At 45.3% G+C, this 19,184-nt stretch overlaps 1 protein-coding gene across 22 annotated transcripts in view; it reads left to right on the forward strand.

Annotated features, from left to right (window-relative positions):
* Positions 1 to 19,184, forward strand: part of CACNA1C (calcium voltage-gated channel subunit alpha1 C) — a 1,333,094-nt gene that overhangs the window by 1,026,004 nt on the left and 287,906 nt on the right. For all 22 annotated transcript variants that reach the window (XM_033951116.1, XM_033951118.1, XM_033951120.1 and 19 more), the window contains one exon: positions 13,581 to 13,788. In XM_033951116.1, the coding sequence (XP_033807007.1) occupies positions 13,581 to 13,788 (208 nt within the window). The remainder of the gene's footprint in view (positions 1 to 13,580; positions 13,789 to 19,184) is intronic.

Genomic DNA, 19,184 nt, shown 5'->3' on the forward strand with positions numbered 1-19,184 from the left:
TTTAACTACATTAACTTCTTCCTAAATTCAAACTGGCCTCAAGTAAACAATAATTCTACCGGCTGATCTTATAAATGTCTCTATTTCATGGCAATAATGGGGAACAGTTCCTTCCTTTGAGGTTTATTACAGAGTCTTTTCTTGGTTAGAGTGATACAGTACATAAGTCAAGTAGTCATTAATTTTTCAGACTGTTTAATTACAGCACACACAAGAAACCTAAAAAGCATGCAGAGAATATCTAGAATCAATGTACTGAAGGTTACATATTTATACAAGCTTTACAGGCAAAGAGGCACCATTTAGAGAAGAAATACCTCCTTGCTTTATTTTCTTTCACATAAATCAATACAGTACCTAAATTACATCTTCCTGTAATATGTATGCTTAGTAAACAAAGGACACTGAGCCGGCACGGAACAACACGAGACCTACCTAAGGTAACATGAGATCATGAGGTCGTATCATGTTTGTAAGGACACATAGGGACCAGTCTTTTAATGAGGCAATTTTCCAACTGTCCACACTCGAGAACATACACGGACACTTTCTGTCACAGGCTTTTGCACCAAGTTTCAAAGAGAAGGAACATTCATATTATCCCTTCAACTTGCCACAAGTACTTCTGCACCTGTTTTTGGACAGGTAGAGTGTGCAAGGAAAAAACTTGCATAGACGTGAAAATGCAGTCCACAAACAAATGACAGACTAGTTCCTTTCCCCTGTTTTTTTATTATACTTCCTTCTTCCTATTTTGTTTTTTTATTTTTTTGTAATATAAACCACTGTGGCTTGTTTGGAAATGGCAGTATATCAAACGCAAAGAAATGATTTTCTGATCATGCTCAAAATAAACTACTGAAAATGCCTGCCCCAGAGCATTTTGAGGCTTTGCAGCCATCCCAGACAAGAAAGGAATGGGAGTGCCTGCATTTTATTCATATTGGGGGAGGGCCGCTCACAGACATGCAGTTTAGGCATGGAAATTCTTCCCATGGCCTGACAGACTTGCTTCCACCTCTTTCCCACCACTAGTACAGAAGGCATCTCTATCCTTCTCTTGGCACTAGCACTCCCCTCGTATCCACTAAAACTAACCATATGCGATGTCTTGTACACCTTCCACTCCTACTCTGATGAACAGGCACTAGCTTTCTTCCGTACTTCATTCTCTCACCAAACATGTCCTCTCTCTTCTCCCTTTTAAGACCTTTACTGGCACAGCCAATTGACAAAAACGTGGACTCACCCATTCACTCACCGTCTTACCCAAAGTTCTGAAACAGCCACGTACTAAAAAATTGTAGGATACATGCCACAGAGATGCCTAGGGGCCCTTTTATTAATGTTTGATAAGTTTTTGCACTTACAGCATGTTAGTAGCAGAAGTTAGAGTACAGTAAGTGCAAAATCTCTGCAGTAAATGCATGGGAGTGTCCAGCAGATGCTTGTATTTACCACATAGGGCAGAGACTTGTCGCATGGCATTGCAATGCAAGAAGGAGATAGAGAGGTTATAAACAAGTCAATCGATGTGGCTTAGGAAGTCGGGTGCAGGTAGGTGGGAGGTGCAGGTAGGGAGAAGGCAGTTAGGTGGGAGGTGCAGGAAGGTGGGAGGTACAAGGCATAATTAAAAGTAGAGTTAAAAGTGTACACTTATGCAGACGATATCCAGATTACTTGTCCCACTGACACCAGCATCTCCGATGACATTAGACTTCTTAACTCTAAATTAGATAAAATCTGTCAATGGCTACACGAAAATATGCTGTCACTCAGTATTCCAAAATCTAAATGTTTTCTCTTTCCATGGAAAGATAACATCCAGTTTAGTCATCCCATTACTATAAATGATACTCTTATCATTTCTGTGTCTTCCACTAAAATCTTGGGTGTAATAATAGATAATAAACTGACCGCCCTCAAATTAGTGCCATAGTAAAGAATTGCTTCATTAGATTAAGGATGATTAGATCCCTGGCAAAGATTCTGGACCCTCTATCTCTCAACATTTTAATTCATTCTCTTATTATATCTAAACTCGACTATTGTAATGCACTGTATAAGGGTATTTATCAAAAAGATATCTATCGGTTACAAATGATACAAAACACTGCAATAAAAATTATCACAAATAAGAAAAAATCTGACCACGTCACTCCTCTGGTAAAATCCACTCATTGGTACCAATCCCGTATCGCATCATTTATAAAATAGCTCTTGTCTCCTTTAAATCTCAAGACACTAAAGAACCGGCCTTTATTCATAAACTTCTTATTCCTCATGAACTTACACGAGTCTTAAGATCCTCTTCTCAGTCCCTACTTCATACACCGTCATTAAAAATTATTGGTTCACGTCGAGCAACTTCCTTCGCAGTTACAGCCCTCACGATATGGAATTCCTTACCTCTGTATATCAGGGCGGAAAAAAACTTAGCCAAATTCCATGATGCATATGACCCTTAAAAAGATTTCAATCTTAGCCAGAGCTGCTTCATATTCCTGATTATCTCTCCTCCCTATTGTGGTCTACATTTTATGTATATTTACTTTTAAATTGTAGTTCTCCCAACTTTCCTAATGTTCTTGTTAGTCTAGTTTTGTTAAGTGAATATTTGTCTATTATGTCTCCCTTTTTTAAATATAATTTGTAAAACGCTCAGAAACCATGATTTGCGTTTAATCAAATATTTTAATAAACATGAAACTTGATTTTTCCAATCATGTCTAAACATTCAAGCGGTTTCAAAAGGTGCTGCCAGTGCCCTATTTCAATCACTGATCCACACAGTTGGTTCTTATACTGTTTGGTGTCTGAGCATCAAGTAGACACTTGTACTCATTGAAGGCTTGATGTATCCAGCAGGAGAAGCTGTTCGGTTCGACCATGGACTCTGGTGATAAATCTGAGCCATCTGTACTGGCGTTACCAACATCGACATTAGAAACTGTTCCTCCATTGGGCAAGCCTGCTAAGAAGCCATCCTCTTCCTAAGAAGCCATCCTCTTCCCAACAAACGTCACAGATCTCTACAGCATCAAGTCCCTCAATGCAGGCCAAGCATCAATGCCAACAATCTCCATCAATGCAGGCTGTGTCTCCTACAGCGCGTGCATCCTCATCAAAGTCTCCCACCCCTCAACACCCTGCAACACTGATGGTACCGGCTATTGAGCCAAGGGTACTGGTGCAAGTCTTCAAGGAACAATGCAATTAGTTTTTCCAGAGGGAGCTCGGTGACCTATTTAACTTGCACTCAGCACTGGTGCTTACATCAACTCCCTTGGTATTGGCCCAGCCTGAGCATAGCACTCTGAGGCCACATGGTTTTGATTACAGGTTTTCATTGAGGCATCACTCTAGATCAGAGGTGTCAAAGTCCCTCCTCGAGGGCTTCAATCCAGACGGGTTTTCAGGATTTCCCCAATGAATATGCATGAGATCTATTTGCATGCGCTGCTTTCATTGTTTGCTAATCTCATGCATATTCATTGGGGAAATCCTGAAAACCATCTGGGAGATTCAGAAAGAGGGGGAGAGACCCTGAGGAAGAACAGGGAGATGCAAGATCATAACAGAGGGAGAGAGAGGGAGACCTGGAACAAAGGGACAAAGGAGAACTGACACTGGATCTGGGGATGGTAACAGAGGGAAAAGAGAGAGACCTGGATCCAAAGGGGATGGTGCTGGATTGTGAAAGAAATATTGGATGCAAAAGAAAGAAATATTAAATGCACAGTCAGAAGGAAGTGCAACCAGAGACTCATGAAATTACCAGACAACAAAGGTAGAAAAAATGATTTTATTTTCAATTTAGTGATCAAAATGTGTCCGTTTTGAGAATTTATATCTGCTGTCTATATTTTGAACTATATTTGTCTATTTTACTATAGTTATTGAAGTGACATTGCATATTTTAAAGTCATCTGCCTTGACATCTTTGAAAAAACCTGAAACTCGTAAATAATAACCATTTTCTCTGCGTACAGTGTGCTTTTTGTTTTTTTAAAAATTTTATGTTTACCATTATGAATTAAAAAGATATTGTGTGCACGTGAAAAATGAATGGAAGAAATTGGGGGTGGGGCTAGGCGGGATTGGGGGCGGGGCTAGGGCGGGACTGAAAATTAATAGATGTCCCGTTTTGAGGAAAAAAATAAATGGTCATGTTACCCAATTACCAAGTTCCCTCCAGGGTATATTTCCTAAGCTAAGAAATATCATGCCCAGGTGCCTCAAGAGACCTTGAGTACTGATGCTACTTAAAATAACTGACCTACTAATTGAACTCCAGTGGTCAACTCTTTGGAGATAACTTCTTTCCCTCTCCCTCTCCCCCACCCACTTATTTCATCTACACCCACGCACACACACAATTCACCTATCCCACACTTTTCTTCCTCAATGGTTTGGGCTCTTCTGTTTATTTTGGTGTTACATTAAACTGCTTCTGATGCCTTGGGGTCTTCATGCAGCTGTTGATTTATTGATTCCACATTGTCTTAGAAGATGTGATTAGGACTGATCAATAGTAGCTCTTTTGTGACATCCTGAGGAAGACCACAGATGAATGTTTGTTCTGTACTAGTGTTTAAGCCCGTTAGATTAACGGGTGCTAGAATATATGTGCAGACTTAGGCTTTTCTTTTCTTTCTTTCTTTTTTTTTTTTTCTTTCTCTCCCCCCTGTCCAGCGGCACCCCTTCCCTGCTCCCCCTGTCCAGCAGTAGCCCTTCTCCCTTGCTTTCTCTCTAAAAATGCAGCTTCTTTTTGATCTACGGGAAGATCCAGTTTATACATTTTTGGAAGAAGAATAGATTGTTTTCACACCGCTACTGCAGCTTCTTAAATAGGCAGTGTCTGCTAAAACTATCTTGCTCGCCAAACTCCTCCCATTGCCCGCCAATCTGTTAAAAGGTATTGTGTCGGCGTTGGTGTGGGGGGGGGGTGGTTGAAAAGCCATCTTTTACAAACTTAGCTGTTTTATTTTAAAATGCTGTCTGGGTTCGGCCGCCGCAGCCTGCAGCCGCCGCAGCCGACATCTGCCTCGGGAGGGAGGGAGAGAGAAAGCTTCAGGCGGCCAAATATATTTTTCAGTTGAAAGACGCGGTGGCGGCTCCTCTCAAGATCCCCGACTGCATCAGACTTCAGGCAAGGAGCACGGCCGACAGCTGCCGTGTCCGATATCCGCCTCGGAGGAGGAGAGAGAGTGTTTTGCGCGCATGCGCACTCCTATCTGCGGTGCCCTACAGCGCACGGAAAACGGAACACACGATGGGAGTGCGCATGCGCGGCTTAGCCTTTTATTATATTATAGATATAGATAGACTAGTCTTTAAGCCCGTTACATTAATGGGTGCTAGAATAGATGTGTCTGTCTGTGTTTCTTTATCTCTCTCTCCTTGGCCGCTCTCTGTATCCTTCTGTCTCCCCCTCCCCCCTGAGCAAAGCTGTCTGCCCCAGCACCCACCTCCCCCCCAAATGTCTCTCCATGGCCCTCTTCTGTCTTCCCCCCCAGAGCAAAGCTGTCTGTCCCCAGGACACCTCCCCCCAAAGCAGCCCCCTTTCCCTATCTCTCCATGGCCCCTTCTGTCTTCCCCCCCAGAGCAAAGGGGTTTGCCCCAAGCACACCCCTCCCCCCAAAGCAGCCCCCTTTCCTTCTCCCGCTGACTCTCTCTCTCTGGCCCCCTTTCTCTGTCTGTCTTTCTGTCCCTCTCCCTGCCCCTGTGTCTTTCTTTCTTTCTTTCTGTCTCCCTCCCTCCCGCTGACTGTCTGTCATTTTTCCCCATTTCCCTGTGCAGCAGCATTTCCATCCCACTTCCCTATGCAGCAGCAACAGCATTTCCCTCCTATCCCCCCCTTTCCTGTGTAGAAGCAGTAGCAGCATTTTCCCCCACTCCCCCTTTCCCTTCTCTTACCTTTTCTTCCCTGCTCCGTTCGGCCCCTCCCCCTTCTTTTACTGCCGTTGTCAATCCGGCCTGCTCCTGACCCTCCCACTACCGACAAACCTCGGGGCTCCAGCTGCATAGGCAGCACTTTAAACACGCTGCTTCACGGCCTTCTATTGGCGATTTCCTCTGCCGCGTCTGTCTCCGATGATGCCATCAGAGACGCGGCAGAGGAAATCGGCAGAGAAGGGCGCGAAGCAGCGTGTTTATAGTGCTGCTGGAGCCGGGAGGCGACGGAGAGGGCAGGGGGTGCTAGCGGCCGGCAGCCGCCACTCCGCAGGTGGAGAGCAGGGAAGGGCGCGCATGTGAACTTGTCTTGCCTCGCGTGAGGCCAGACCGTAAGCCGCGCATGCGCACTTCCTATGGGTCGCTTCAGCTCACGGAAAATGGACACACGCATAGGAAGTGCACATGCACGGCTTACCGTTTTATTATATTAGATAGATTCCAATTGTCCTTTCATGTGATATTTTCTGGCAATGTGCCAGAAAGCAGGCTGTTGCTCTCAAATTTTCTTGGGCAAACTTGTCTATGGAGAGACACTTGGATACATTATGCACCCTTGAAAATGAGCTTATTTTCTCATAAAACTCTGACCCTCTCCAAGCTCCCTTGATGCTGCTCTGACCCATTCCAAGAGGATTGGTATTCTACCAATGATAAAATCATTGTACCACTCTCACAACATCTTGGAGTCTCCACTCCATGCCTGATGCTAATTAACCCTTCTTCCAGTGGCATAGCTACCATTGAGCGAGTACAACAAAATATCCAGAGCTGGCCAGTGGTAGGGGCCACTTGAAGCTGCACACATCTTACCCAATCACACTACCCCCAGGACAGGTATTGCTTCAGCTGCAGTTCTTCAGCTCCCTCCTGTTGGGCCTCCACATGCTGCAGCTCTCGAAGACAGATCCTGAAAGCTGCCACTCTGGCCATAGCGGCTTTTCCTCCTGTGCTGTGGCAGCTTTCAGGCTCTGTGTTCCGTGAGTTGCAGCATGTAGAGGCCCTGTGGGGGGAGCTGAAAAACTGGAGCTGGAGCTGATCCAGCAGGGTGAGGGGATGGAGAGATACTGAACTAGAGTAGGGGTGGGGGAAGGGAGAGGTGGTAGACCTGAGGAAGAGCAGAAAGAGAATCTTAGAGAAAAGGAAGAAGTGGTGTCAAATGCTGGAACCAAGCGGGGAAGCAGAAAAGAGAGAGAGAGAGATCTGGAGGAAAGAGAGGGGAAAGAAAGGGGGCATATGCTGAATTGGAGGGGGTAGAGCAGACTAGAGAGAGGGGGAGATGCTGAATCAATGGAAGGAGGTGGAAAGAAATGCCATACCATGGAGAAGAAGGAGTTAGCGGTAGTTTGCAGGAAGAAGGGAAGAGAAAGATGGGAAATGAAGAGGAACAGGCACACTAATGACAGGGACAAATGACAGGGACAGGTTGCCATGACAGGGACAGGGACACAAAGGGCTGTAAAACTGGACACGAGGGATAGAGGCAGGGCAGGATTAATTCGGCGAGAGCCCCTAGGCACACAAGTCCACTGGACCCCCTGCCCCACCCCAGGAAGTTACATCATTCATGTTTCAGAGGAGAAGGCAAGGCGGCACTCGCAATGTTACAGTTAAATGAACCCCGGGGGGGGGAGGGGCTCTAACACTTTGTGCACCGGCTTCCCGTCTCCAAAACAGGAATGGTGTAATTTTCTGTTTCGAAGAAGGGAAGCCGCTGCGTGCAGTGTTAGAGCCCCACAGCCGGTTCGCTTGTGGGTGAGAGGGCAGCGAGGGAGTGGGAAGGAGGGAAGCTGACGTTACCAGGCTGTCGGGGCCCCCTGCCCTGTTTGTTATGCCCCTAACGCCAGCCCTGGGGCCCCCCTGATATTTTTGGGCCCTAGGCATGTGCCTACAGGACCTACCCTTTAATCCGGCCCTGGATAGGGGCACAGAGGGGAGATGCTGGACAGGACAGATAGGGGCACACAGAAAAGATGAATTCTAGACATATAGAGAGAAGAAATGAGAACAAGACAGAAGACACTGGAGAGAGTTTAAACATAGGACCAAAGCAATGCTCAGATAACAAAGGAGAAAAAAAACTATTTTTTTCTGCATTTATTAATTGTAATATCTCAGGAAATGCCCACATAAAATGGGGGAGGAATCTTGGTACACCAAATAGCTGAATCCTAAATGTGAAACATTACGTCAAAAATAAATAGGACTGGAAGTATTTTCAACGCACTTAAACTAGTTATGTAAATCAGTGCTCAGAAGGTGTTATTCTCAGACCAGACTACGGGGCAAAGGCCGATTGTTTGCACATAAGAACATAAGAATTGCCACTGCTGAGTCAGACCAGTGGTCCATCATGCCCAGCAGTCCACTCACGCGGCGGTCTTCTGGTCACCAGCACCCTAACTGAGACTAGCCCTACCAGCGCACGTTTTTGTTCAACAGAAACTTGTCTAACTTTGTCTTGAATCCTTGGAGGGTGTTTTCCCCTATAACAGCCTCTGGAAGGGCGTTCCACCTTTCTACCACTCTCTGGGTGAAGAAGAACTTCCTTACATTTGTACGGAATCTATCCCCTTTCAACTTTAGAGAGTGCCCTCTTGTTCTCCCTACCTTGGAGAGGGTGAACAACCTGTCTTTATCTACTAAGTCTATCCCCTTCAGTACCTTAAATGTTTCGATCATGTCCCCTCTCAATCTCCTCTGTTCGAGAGAGAAGAGGCCCAGTTTCTTTAATCTTTCGCTGTACGGCAGCTCCTCCAGCCCCTTAACCATCTTAGTCGCTCTTCTCTGGACCCTTTCGAGTAGTACCGTGTCCTTCTTCAGGTACGGCGACCAGTGCTGGATGCAGTACTCTAGGTGAGGGCTTATCATGGCCTAGTACAGCGGCATGATAACCTTCTCTGATCTGTTGATGATCCCCTTCTTTATCATTCCTAGCATTCTGTTTGCCCTTTTTGCTGCCGCCGCACATTGTGTGGATGGCTTCATCGACTTGTCGATCAGAACTCCCAAGTCTCCTTCCTGGGAGGTCTCTCCAAGTATCGCCCCGGACATCCTGTATTCATGCATGAGATTTTTGTTACCGATATGCATCACTTTACACTTATCAACGTTGAACCTCATCTGCCATGTCGATGCCCATTCCTCGAGCTTGATTATGTCACGTTGCAGATCTTTGCAATCCCCCTGCGTCTTTACTACTCTGAATAACTTCGTATCATCCGCAAATTTAATCACCTCGCTCGTCGTACCTATGTCCAGATCATTTATAAAGATGTTAAAGAGCACGGGTCCAAGCACCGAGCCCTGCGGCACCCCACTGGTGACGCTCTTCCAGTCCGAGTATTGTCCATTTACCCCCACTCTCTGTTTCCTATGCTCCAGCCAGTTTTTAATCCACGTGAGTATTTCACCTTCAATTCCATGGCTTGCAATTTTCCGAAGTAGTCGTTCATGCAGAACCTTGTCAAACGCCTTCTGAAAATCCAGATATACAATGTCGACTGGATCGCCCTTTTCTATCTGTCTGTTTATTCCCTCAAAGAAGTGCAGCAAGTTCGTCAAACACGATCTGCCTTTGCTAAAACCGTGCTGACTGGTGCTCATCAGCCAGTTTCCGTCAAGGTGATCAACGATGCTGTCCTTTATCAGTGACTCTACCATCTTTCCCGGTACAGAGGTCAGACTCACCGGTCTGTAGTTCCCCGGATCTCCCCTCGAACCTTTCTTGAAGATAGGTGTAACATTCGCTACCTTCCAGTCTTCCGGAATCTTTCCTGATTTGATCGACAGATTGGCTATTAGTTGAAGCAGTTCAGCTATGGTCCCTTTCAGTTCCTTGATGACCCTCAGATGGATTCCATCCGGTCCCGGGGATTTATCGCTCTTAAGCCTATCAATCTGCCTACATACCTCCTCTAGACTGACCGTCAATCCTGTCAGCTTTCCGTCTTCGTTTCCAGCATATAGCCTGATGGGTTCCGGTATGCTGTATACATCTTCTTCGGTAAATACAGATGCAAAAAAATGTGTTCAGTTTGTCAGCGATTGCTTTGTCCTCCTTTAGTGCTCCCTTTATTCCATGGTCATCCAACGGTCCCACCACTTCCTTTGCGGGTCGTTTCCCCTTAATAAATCGAAAGAACGGCTTGAAGTTCTTCGCCTCCTTGGCTATTTTTTCCTCGTAGTCTCTTTTGGCCCCTTTTACCGCCTTATGGCACCTGCATTGATGTTGTTTGTGCTTGTTCCAGTTTTCATCCGTTTTTGAGCTTTTCCATTCCTTAAATGAAGTTTTCTTGTCTCTGATCGCTTCCTTCACCTCTACAGTGAGCCACGCCGGTTCTTTGATCTTTTTCCTCTTGGATCCCTTGTTGATACACGGTATATATATATTTTGTGCCTCGGTGACTGTGTCCTTAAAAAGGGACCAAGCTTGCTCTAGCGTTTTTACAGTGCTTATCCTCTTCTTAATCTTCTTCCCTACCATGAGTCTCATCCCTTCGTAATTCCCTTTTTGGAAGTTCAGTGCCGTGGCTGTCGTTTTGGACCGATGTTTCTCCCCTGCGTCCAGATCAAAGCGGATCATATTGTGATCACTGCTTCCCAGCGTCTCTTCTACTTCTACATCTTGTGCTGGTCCTCGCAGGCCATTTAGAATTAAGTCCAGAATTGCATTTCCTCTAGTATTTTCCTTGACAAGTTGTTCCAGGAAGCAATCGCCTACAGCATCCAAGAATTTGGTCTCTCTAATGCAGCTGGAGATGCCTAGGTTCCAGTCTATTCCCGGATAGTTGAAGTCACCCATGATAACTGTGTTGCCTCCCTTGCAGTTGCATTTAATCTCATCTGTCATTTCTCCATCAATTTCTTTGGACTGCCCTAGGGGTCGGTAGTAGATGCCGATCTTCATTTCCAGGCCATTTGTTCCTGGAATTTTGACCCATTGAGACTCTAACTTATCCGTCAGTTGTGGCGTGTTCTCTTCAGCAGATTCAATTTCCTCTTTGCCGTATATGGCAACGCCCCCACCTTTTTGAGCCACTCTGTCTCTGCGGTATAGTTTGTATCCCGGTAGCACAGTGTCCCAGACGTTTTCCTCAGTCCACCATGTTTCCGTGATGCCTATGATGTAAACGTTATCTTTTTGTGCTATGGCATCTAATTCACCCATCTTATTTGTAAGGCTCCTTGCGTTTGTGTACATACACTTGAGTTTGCAGCTTTTTCCTTTCTTGCATTTCCTTCCCTCTTGTGTCCTTTTCGATCTCTCTTGCCTGTAATCTGGTGAGTCTTTCCCTCTATCTTCTTGCACGGTATCCTCTGGGTATACCAGTTCCCGAACCATCGACTCTCTCTCTCTGTCGACTGTCTGCTTTCCCCTTCTTCCTAGTTTAAAAACTTGTCCACTTCTCTCTTGATGTTGCTTGCAAGTAGCCTCGTTCCGTCTCTGCTGAGGTGGAGTCCATCCTTCCTGAATCTTAAGCTCTTAATCATTTCACTGACATACTAATTGTTGAAAGAGCAGCTTGTAAACTTATGATGAAGGACTGCAAATATGATATGTAAGTATTGTGACCTGGCGCGGCCAAGCTGAGTTTAGCAAGTGGCCATCCCTGGTACACACAAACCTCAGCCAAGCGGTTTTGCGAGGTTCTTTTGATAGCTTGGTATAATAAAGAGTTCCAACAACAATGGTATAATTTATTGTTCATAAAGTCAGAAAGAATCTTTCAGACAGGATGTTCACGTTGGTATCACCTTGTGTATAATTTCAGCATTCATAAAACAAAACAATTTTCAGTTCCAAGCCATCAATATCCGAAAAGAGAAAAAAAAACTTGTCCAAACTGCAAACTTTTTCTTCTGCCAGGCACAAACTCACCTTGGGACTAAGCTCAGTGGCCCCAAGGAAGGGATCCTCTCCTGTAGTTCCCTTAACCAAAAAATGGCTGCCTGGTGGCTTGGAAGGATTCAACAAAATTTCAGCCTTACATTGATCTGTTGCACAATCCAATTTCTCCCAACCCTCTTTATCATGAAAAGATTAACTTATCTCCACTCCTTCTACTTCCATCTCACAAGTAAGGTCCTCATCTGCCATCTCACTATCTTGCCCAAACACAGAATCACTCTTCTCATTATCCTCTACCTCACCAACCTCCACCTGGGCTTGTTGCCAGGAGGTGGACTGTGGCTCTCTGTGCTTGCAATTGGCTGCTTTCAGCTTGCTGAGTGGCTCTGGCTCGCTGGGTCAGGAGCGGATGTTGCCTTTGATGCTGGCCCTGGCTTTGTCTCCTCTTCTGTGGGAAAGCTACTCCTTTTCTTTTCACTACAGGGAGCTGATTAATCCTCCCTACAGGTGTGTTGGGGTAGCCTCCTCTCAGAGAACTTCTCACCTGGCCTAAACCAGTTTAAGCCTGTTTGGGTATGGCCAGTATTCCATTCCTGCTCTTTCCTTTCTCTGGCCCTATGCCTGCTGGGAGATGTAGTCTTTCAGTCTGCTTTCTCATAACTGGCTTAGAGAAAGCTAATTATTAGTAGTAAAACTTCAAAAGCTGTTAACTGAGTGGTATAAATAATCAGTATATAACAAAAGTCGAAACTCCACTCATATAGAAGGGGTGTTTGGACTTTTGTTATATACTGATTATTTATACCACTCAGTTACAAGCTTTTGAAGTTTTACTACTAATAATTAGCTTTCTCTACGAGTGGAGTTTGGACTTTTGTTATATACTGGTTAGAGAAAGCTAAACCAGATCTGCCTGCTTTAGGCAAGCCTTGAGGAGGTTTCCTTGCTGGAAGGCTTGGCTTGTGAGTATTCCTAGGGGCTGCTTTGGAACTCTCCTTAGCAGGCTTAAGAATACTTTCAAGGGTTTTAACCTCATTTCTCTCTTCTGGCAAGACTTCCTCGCTAGGAACAGAGGCCACCCTGTGACAGTATGTATAACTTATTTAACAACACACTTATCTGTAGCCTTGGGGGACTCTCTGGGCTCAGAGCCCAGAAATTATCTGCCCCGTTGACTTTAATGGACCTGAGGAAAATGGCATTTTTAGAATCCAAATATGAACCACAAGACCAATTGATGTAAACACAAAACAAACAAAATATTTTTGCTGTGCACATTCCTAATAGATTCTTTTTATAAGGCAAGCGAGCAGCACTAGACTTTGGAGATGATTGCCTTCTTGTTTTCAAACTATTGGCCCATCTGTTCTTGTCAGTTTTTACTGAGCTTGTGAGTAAGGTGTTCTAGTTGCTCTGCCAGCTGTGATAGTTGGAATGAGGGCGTTTAGAATGTAGCTCACCGAAACAACAAAGCCTAATTACTGTAGATTGGGAATAGATTTGCTGTACCATGAACTGAGGAAGTAGTGAAGAACTTGGGGCTCAGCATCTCTATAGTGTGTGTTTGAGAGAAACTGAGTGCAGTTTTGTGCATGTGTTAGTGAAATTATTCCCAAATCGCAATGGGTCGCATTATCTTGAGCTGTCCCCCTGCTAAAGTCAAGGCGTCACAGGGTTGGGAAAATAATGTACTGTAAATAAACCAGGTTAGATGCATCTTCACCACCTGCAGGGTAGATGAAAACTGAACTGGCTCTGAACTGGATCTTTGCAGGTACTGGAACTCCCTGAGCAATCTTGTGGCTTCACTGTTGAACTCGGTGCGTTCCATTGCTTCCCTGTTGCTGTTACTCTTCCTTTTCATCATCATCTTCTCGCTCTTGGGAATGCAGCTGTTTGGTGGCAAGTTTAACTTCGATGAAATGCAGACGAGGCGAAGCACATTTGACAATTTCCCCCAGGCTCTTCTCACAGTGTTTCAGGTATGGGTCATAGAAAAGGTATGTAAGCTGGAGGTATACTCTTCCCCTTGGATCCCTTCAGTGGAAAGAACCTTGTTAAGACAGATCGAGCTTTAGCCACAATGATCAGTACAAATTGTATAAGCTTGTAACTTGCTAATCAGTAAAGCTTTGTCTTGAGAGGCTATTTGATTTCTTAACCTCGTTTCAGTGGATGCTGGGCATATTTTGAAGTTGAGGTGTTCAGCTTTGGTACCTGAATCTCTCAAAGACTGGGTTTCACTGTAAGTAAGTGATATCATACATGTGACATAGATCAGTGTTCTTCAACCACCGGTCCATGGACCAGTGCTGGTCCACAGAAATTTCCTGCCTGTCCACAGGGTCAGCACGTGCATCAGTGTTCTTCAACCCGCCAGTCCATGGTGCGATAGATGCAATGTTATCTTCGAGCCAGCTCCCTCTTCCTAACTGATTCAGTGCACAAAGCAGTGGCTCCTACAGGCATCCTGCGCCTGAACTGGAAGCCTTCTCTCTGACATTGCAACGTCAGAAGGAAGGCTTCCAGATGAAGCACGGGACGTGCAAGGTGCAATTAGTACTATTATGGGGGTGGGGTCTGGGGTGGAGATTGGGTAGAGATGGGCAGGGTCTGGCCCACGACTTAGCCCCGTGTTCTTCAACTGCCAGTCCACGGACTGATGCCGGTCCACAGAATAATTCTTTTATTTCTGCCGGTCCATGGGTGTAAAAAGGTTGAAAAACACTGACATAGATTGTCCAGTGGTTGCTTAACAGTTCTGCACAGCGATCAACATCCCTGTAGCAGTCAGAAATCCTAAGGTTTCTAGTCTGGTTCAGGATCAGTTTCCTGTAACTGGTGATTTTGGGATCGATGTTCAAAATGCAAATGAGTGTCCAAGATAGCCAGAGGTTTATGCACGGATACGCCTGTCATATCTGTGAGTGAAACCGAGGTACCACTGTATTCATACGCTAAGTTACATCAATGGCATCCAGTCAGTTTCAAAAGCCTTTCTCTACTTAGATGGTAGTAGCATTTTACATGTCTATAGCTGCCAATAAAATTGCCCCAAATGTTACAACAAATAACCAGTATTTCAAAACTTACAATTTATAATTGAACTCACTATTATTTTAAGAGCCGTCAGACTAGAGAGTTGCGCAGGGACAGAAATCCCACCCATTCCCGCCCGTCCCTGCCAGGATCCTCTCCATCCCCGCCAGGATCCTCTCCGTCCCCACCCGTCCCCATCGGGATCCTCTCCATCCCCACCCATCCCCGCAAGGAATTACCTCCATCCCCACCCGTCCCCATAAAAAGCAGCAATTACTTCTGACAGGATCAGCAATTCCACAGTTTCTTTTGTGTTTTTGCTGCTGTTTTCCTTGTGGAATCTCTTTGGTGGAACCCTTTTTTTGTTTTCTGTTCAGGTAATTAACTTATAAACCTCCTCTTTTACTAAGACTGACGTGTCCATTATATTATATGGACGAACCCTGCTTCCAAAGCCTTCCATCCCCGTGGGAGTCCCGTTGGCTGGAAGGGGGTCCCTGTGGGAGTCCCGTGGGTTAGGGGGGATTCCCGCGGGACCCGCGGGATTCCCACAATCCCCATTCCCATGCAAACCTCTACTTCAGAAGCAGTGCTCAAGTGGTTAACATTTTTTTTACCATTGAGATTTTTTCAGCTGCTAACTTCCTCTTCGGCTCAGTGTTCTTTCTCAAATAAAAGCCACCTTTTTCAATTTCCAATTTCCTTTTGCATTTTTCCCTTTCTATTAAATACATATTTAGAACATGTATCTAAACCCCCCCCTCCTCCTTTACAAAACTGCACTAGCATTTTTAGCGCTGGCCGCCATGGTAATAATGCCAACATTCATAGAATTCCTATGAGCATCTGAGCTGTTACCGGCACGACTGGCACTAAAAACACTAGCGCGGCTTTGTAAAGGAGGCGGTTAGTTTGTTGTCTAATTTCCATTACTCGACATGCATGTTTCGCTGAGCACTGCGTCAGGGCACATTTTTCTAAAAAAAAATAAATTAAAACAGACAGAAATCATTGCACGAGGAAGCTTAAAGAAAAAAAATCTGTCATAATAAATTCTTAAATTTCCCAATCATTCCTCAAGCAAAACTGACTCCTTACTTATAATCACGCTCACATTCTTCTTCATCAAGCTTGGTAATATGGCGCCACAGTGTTTAAAGCTGCTATAAAAAGAAATCCCCAATAGCGTAAAAAAATGACATGGCATTCGTTCCAGAAGCATGCTCGTAAACCAAATTGCTCGTATATCAAAGCAAGTTTCCCCGTAGGAAGTAAGGGAAACTGGTTTGATTGGTTCCACCTCCTCCCCCCCCCCAAGGCTACTGGCGCTGCTCCATTCTCCCCCCCCCTTGAGAAATCCGACGCTGTTCCAAACCCCTCCCCGCGAGCCGGCTTCCCCCCCCCCCCCCCGAGCACGTCAATGACACTTCCTTTACCCGACTTGGTACCAGTGCCGGTGCCCGAAGATCCTCCCTCTTCTGGCGCGGCCTGGACTGGGCGGTGCCTTGGAGATCCTCCCTCTTCTGGGCTGGGCTGGGCTGGACTGGCTTTGAGCATTTGCGCATGCTCAAAGCCTTCTGGTCTCGCTCTCTCCGAGATTGAGAGCGAGACCAGAAAGCTTTGAGCATGCACAAATGCTCAAAGCCAGTCCAGCCCAGCCCAGCCCAGAAGAGGATCTCCGTCGCACCGCCTAGCCCAGACTGCACCAGAAGAGGGAGGATCTTCGGGCACCGGCACTGGTGCCAAGACGGGGTAAAGTTAGTGTCATTGACGTGCTCGGGGGGGGGGGAAAGTAGGATCGCGGTGGAGGGGGGGCAACGGGGGGGGATGCCGGATCGCGGGGGGGGGGGGGGGCGCTCGTACAGCGAGGCAAGCTCGGTTTATGAGGCACCAAGTTTGCAAATGTTTTGCTCATCTTGCAAAACACTCGCAAACCGGTGCACTCGTATACCGAGGTACCACTGTATTCATACACTAAGTTACATCAATGGCATCCAGTTAAGTTCAGCGTCAGCTCTTTTGATTCTAAGGTATGTAATTCATAAATCCATCTTTGTTCTTTATAATTCAGAAGTGCTTCAATGTCACCACCCTCCCATGCGACAATGATTTTTTTCCAACACATGACACTTTAAATCTAATAAAGAATGGCCCATGGTACAAGCTGGGTATGATTCTTCAACCTAGATTTATGCTTGGTTAAGCGTGTTTTAATAGAACGCATCGATCTCTCTCTATATATTTTATTACAGGGATATAATATTGCATAGACCACAAACTTGGACTTTCAAGAGGTGTTCCTCTTGAACAAATATTTTGATTAATTCCAGGAACTAACCATGAGGATCATTCAATAGTTGACTCACATCATTGACAGGTGCCACATTTTACGTAACCTGCCACTTTTCTTTTTGAAGGTGCGGCCTCCAGAATTGTACACATATGTCAAGATTTCTCCAAGGATTTGCCACCTCTGATTCGCAAAAATTGGCGGATTTTTCCGACTCTTTGTAAATAGATAGAATTGACCAATGTTTACAAATTATGGCTCAGGTTCAGGTTTCAGGTTTATTTCAAATTTGATAGTATTGCCTATAAAACTTCTAGGCGATGTACATATTAAAAATAAAGTCATAATTTTACAGCTTAAAAAATAAACCAAGTTAAACATAGACTAACTTGCTACAGAAGGAAAAAAGGGAAAGAACAATATTAGTTATAGGAAAGTAGACATGTGAGCGAAAGTACAAAAGGGATTAAGGGGAAAAAAGCATAGCCTCTTTATATCTGAACTTAAGACATTTAACAGAAAAAGGGAACACTGTATTCTTGATTGATATTGAAGTAATAAGTCCCAGTTAGCATAACAAGCTCGTAAATATGCATTTCTAATTACAGATTCAGAATATCCACGTTGTAAAAACCTTTTCTTCACTGATTTAGCATGAAATTTAAAATCTTCCAAGGAAGAGCAGATGCGCCTAATCTGCAAAAATTGAGTTATTGGTAAACTTTGCATTATATGTTTAATTGCATTTGAAAAAAAAAAGCATTCTAATGGATGCCAAGCACCAAAAGGGGGCAAAATGTCAGACCCACATGAAAATATTCTTACATGCCCATCAATAGTGTTTCTGGTTGTTTCTGCAAAGGAGCTGTAGCCATAGGAAAGGTGTGAGTAGGCCGGAGGCATTCCCTTAAAAAGTGTGCAGTATTGTAGGATTTGGGGAATCTGCACCCAACTTTCATGCTGGTTTATACCTGGTTTCAGTTGGTGTAACTCCTCACATCCAAAGCTGAGTACAAATCCTGGAACTACATGCTATTACATTACATTACATTACATTAGAAATTTCTATTCCGCCATTACCTTGCGGTTCAAGGCGGATTACAAAAGAGATAAAAAACGGAGGGTTACAATGGAAGAACATTTGTCCTTTCTAGAGAGATAAAGAGTAGGTTATGTAGTTTCTGTGTGGCGGGAAGAGGGAGGGGGAAGGACGGTAAGTTTGAAGTTAGGGCTGTTTCAGGAATTTCTTGAAGAATGTTGTTTTTATTTCTTTTCTGAAGTTATGGCTGTTTCAGGAATTTCTTGAAGAGTATAGTTTTTTGTAAAAGGTGCTGATCCGGAATTCCTGTTATAGAATATCGTTCAGTGCCAATTTTGGGGTGTCAAATTGTGAGTGCCATTTATAGGATTTCCCCCTAACTCCCAAATTCTGTATATTGCGCTTTACATTGTGCGTGCAAATCAGTGCACATAGTTGATTTGCACACACAACTTAGGGCAGGATTCACTAAACCTCCAAACTGTGTAGGAACCGTTTCCATTTGCATGCCCGCGGACCAATTCAGTAAAGGCCTGCATGCAAATGGGGACGATCGTTAACACGCCCTCCTACCCACAGTCAGAGCGATCCCCGCTCATGCGCACACCCTGACAGTAGTGACAGGAGAAGCAGCCTCCTGTCACTGCTGTCAGGGCCCAGTCCAGCCCAGATCTCTCTTCCCTGCTCCTGTACTCTTCTGCTCTCTGCCACATTTCCCTGCAGTGCAAGCCCGTGGTTTTAAAGCGGGCCTGCACTGCGGGGAATGGCGGCAGAGAGCAGGAGAGTCTGGGAGCAGGCAAGAGAGATCTGCCCAACACCCCCATCCCCCGCAGGCCCCGATCTCTCCTGCCTGCCCTGCTCAGATAGATCCCTTCCTCCCTGCGACTGGCACGGCACGGCCCTCGCCCACTCATGGCACGGCCCTCCCAGGACAGCCCCCTGGCACCAAAAATTTGGGAGCAGGAGGTATTCTCAGTCCCTCCTGCTCCTAGGCCTCCCATCCTCCAGCA

This window comes from Geotrypetes seraphini, chromosome 7 (assembly GCF_902459505.1).
Source record: "Geotrypetes seraphini chromosome 7, aGeoSer1.1, whole genome shotgun sequence".
Taxonomy (NCBI): Eukaryota; Metazoa; Chordata; class Amphibia; order Gymnophiona; family Dermophiidae; genus Geotrypetes; species Geotrypetes seraphini.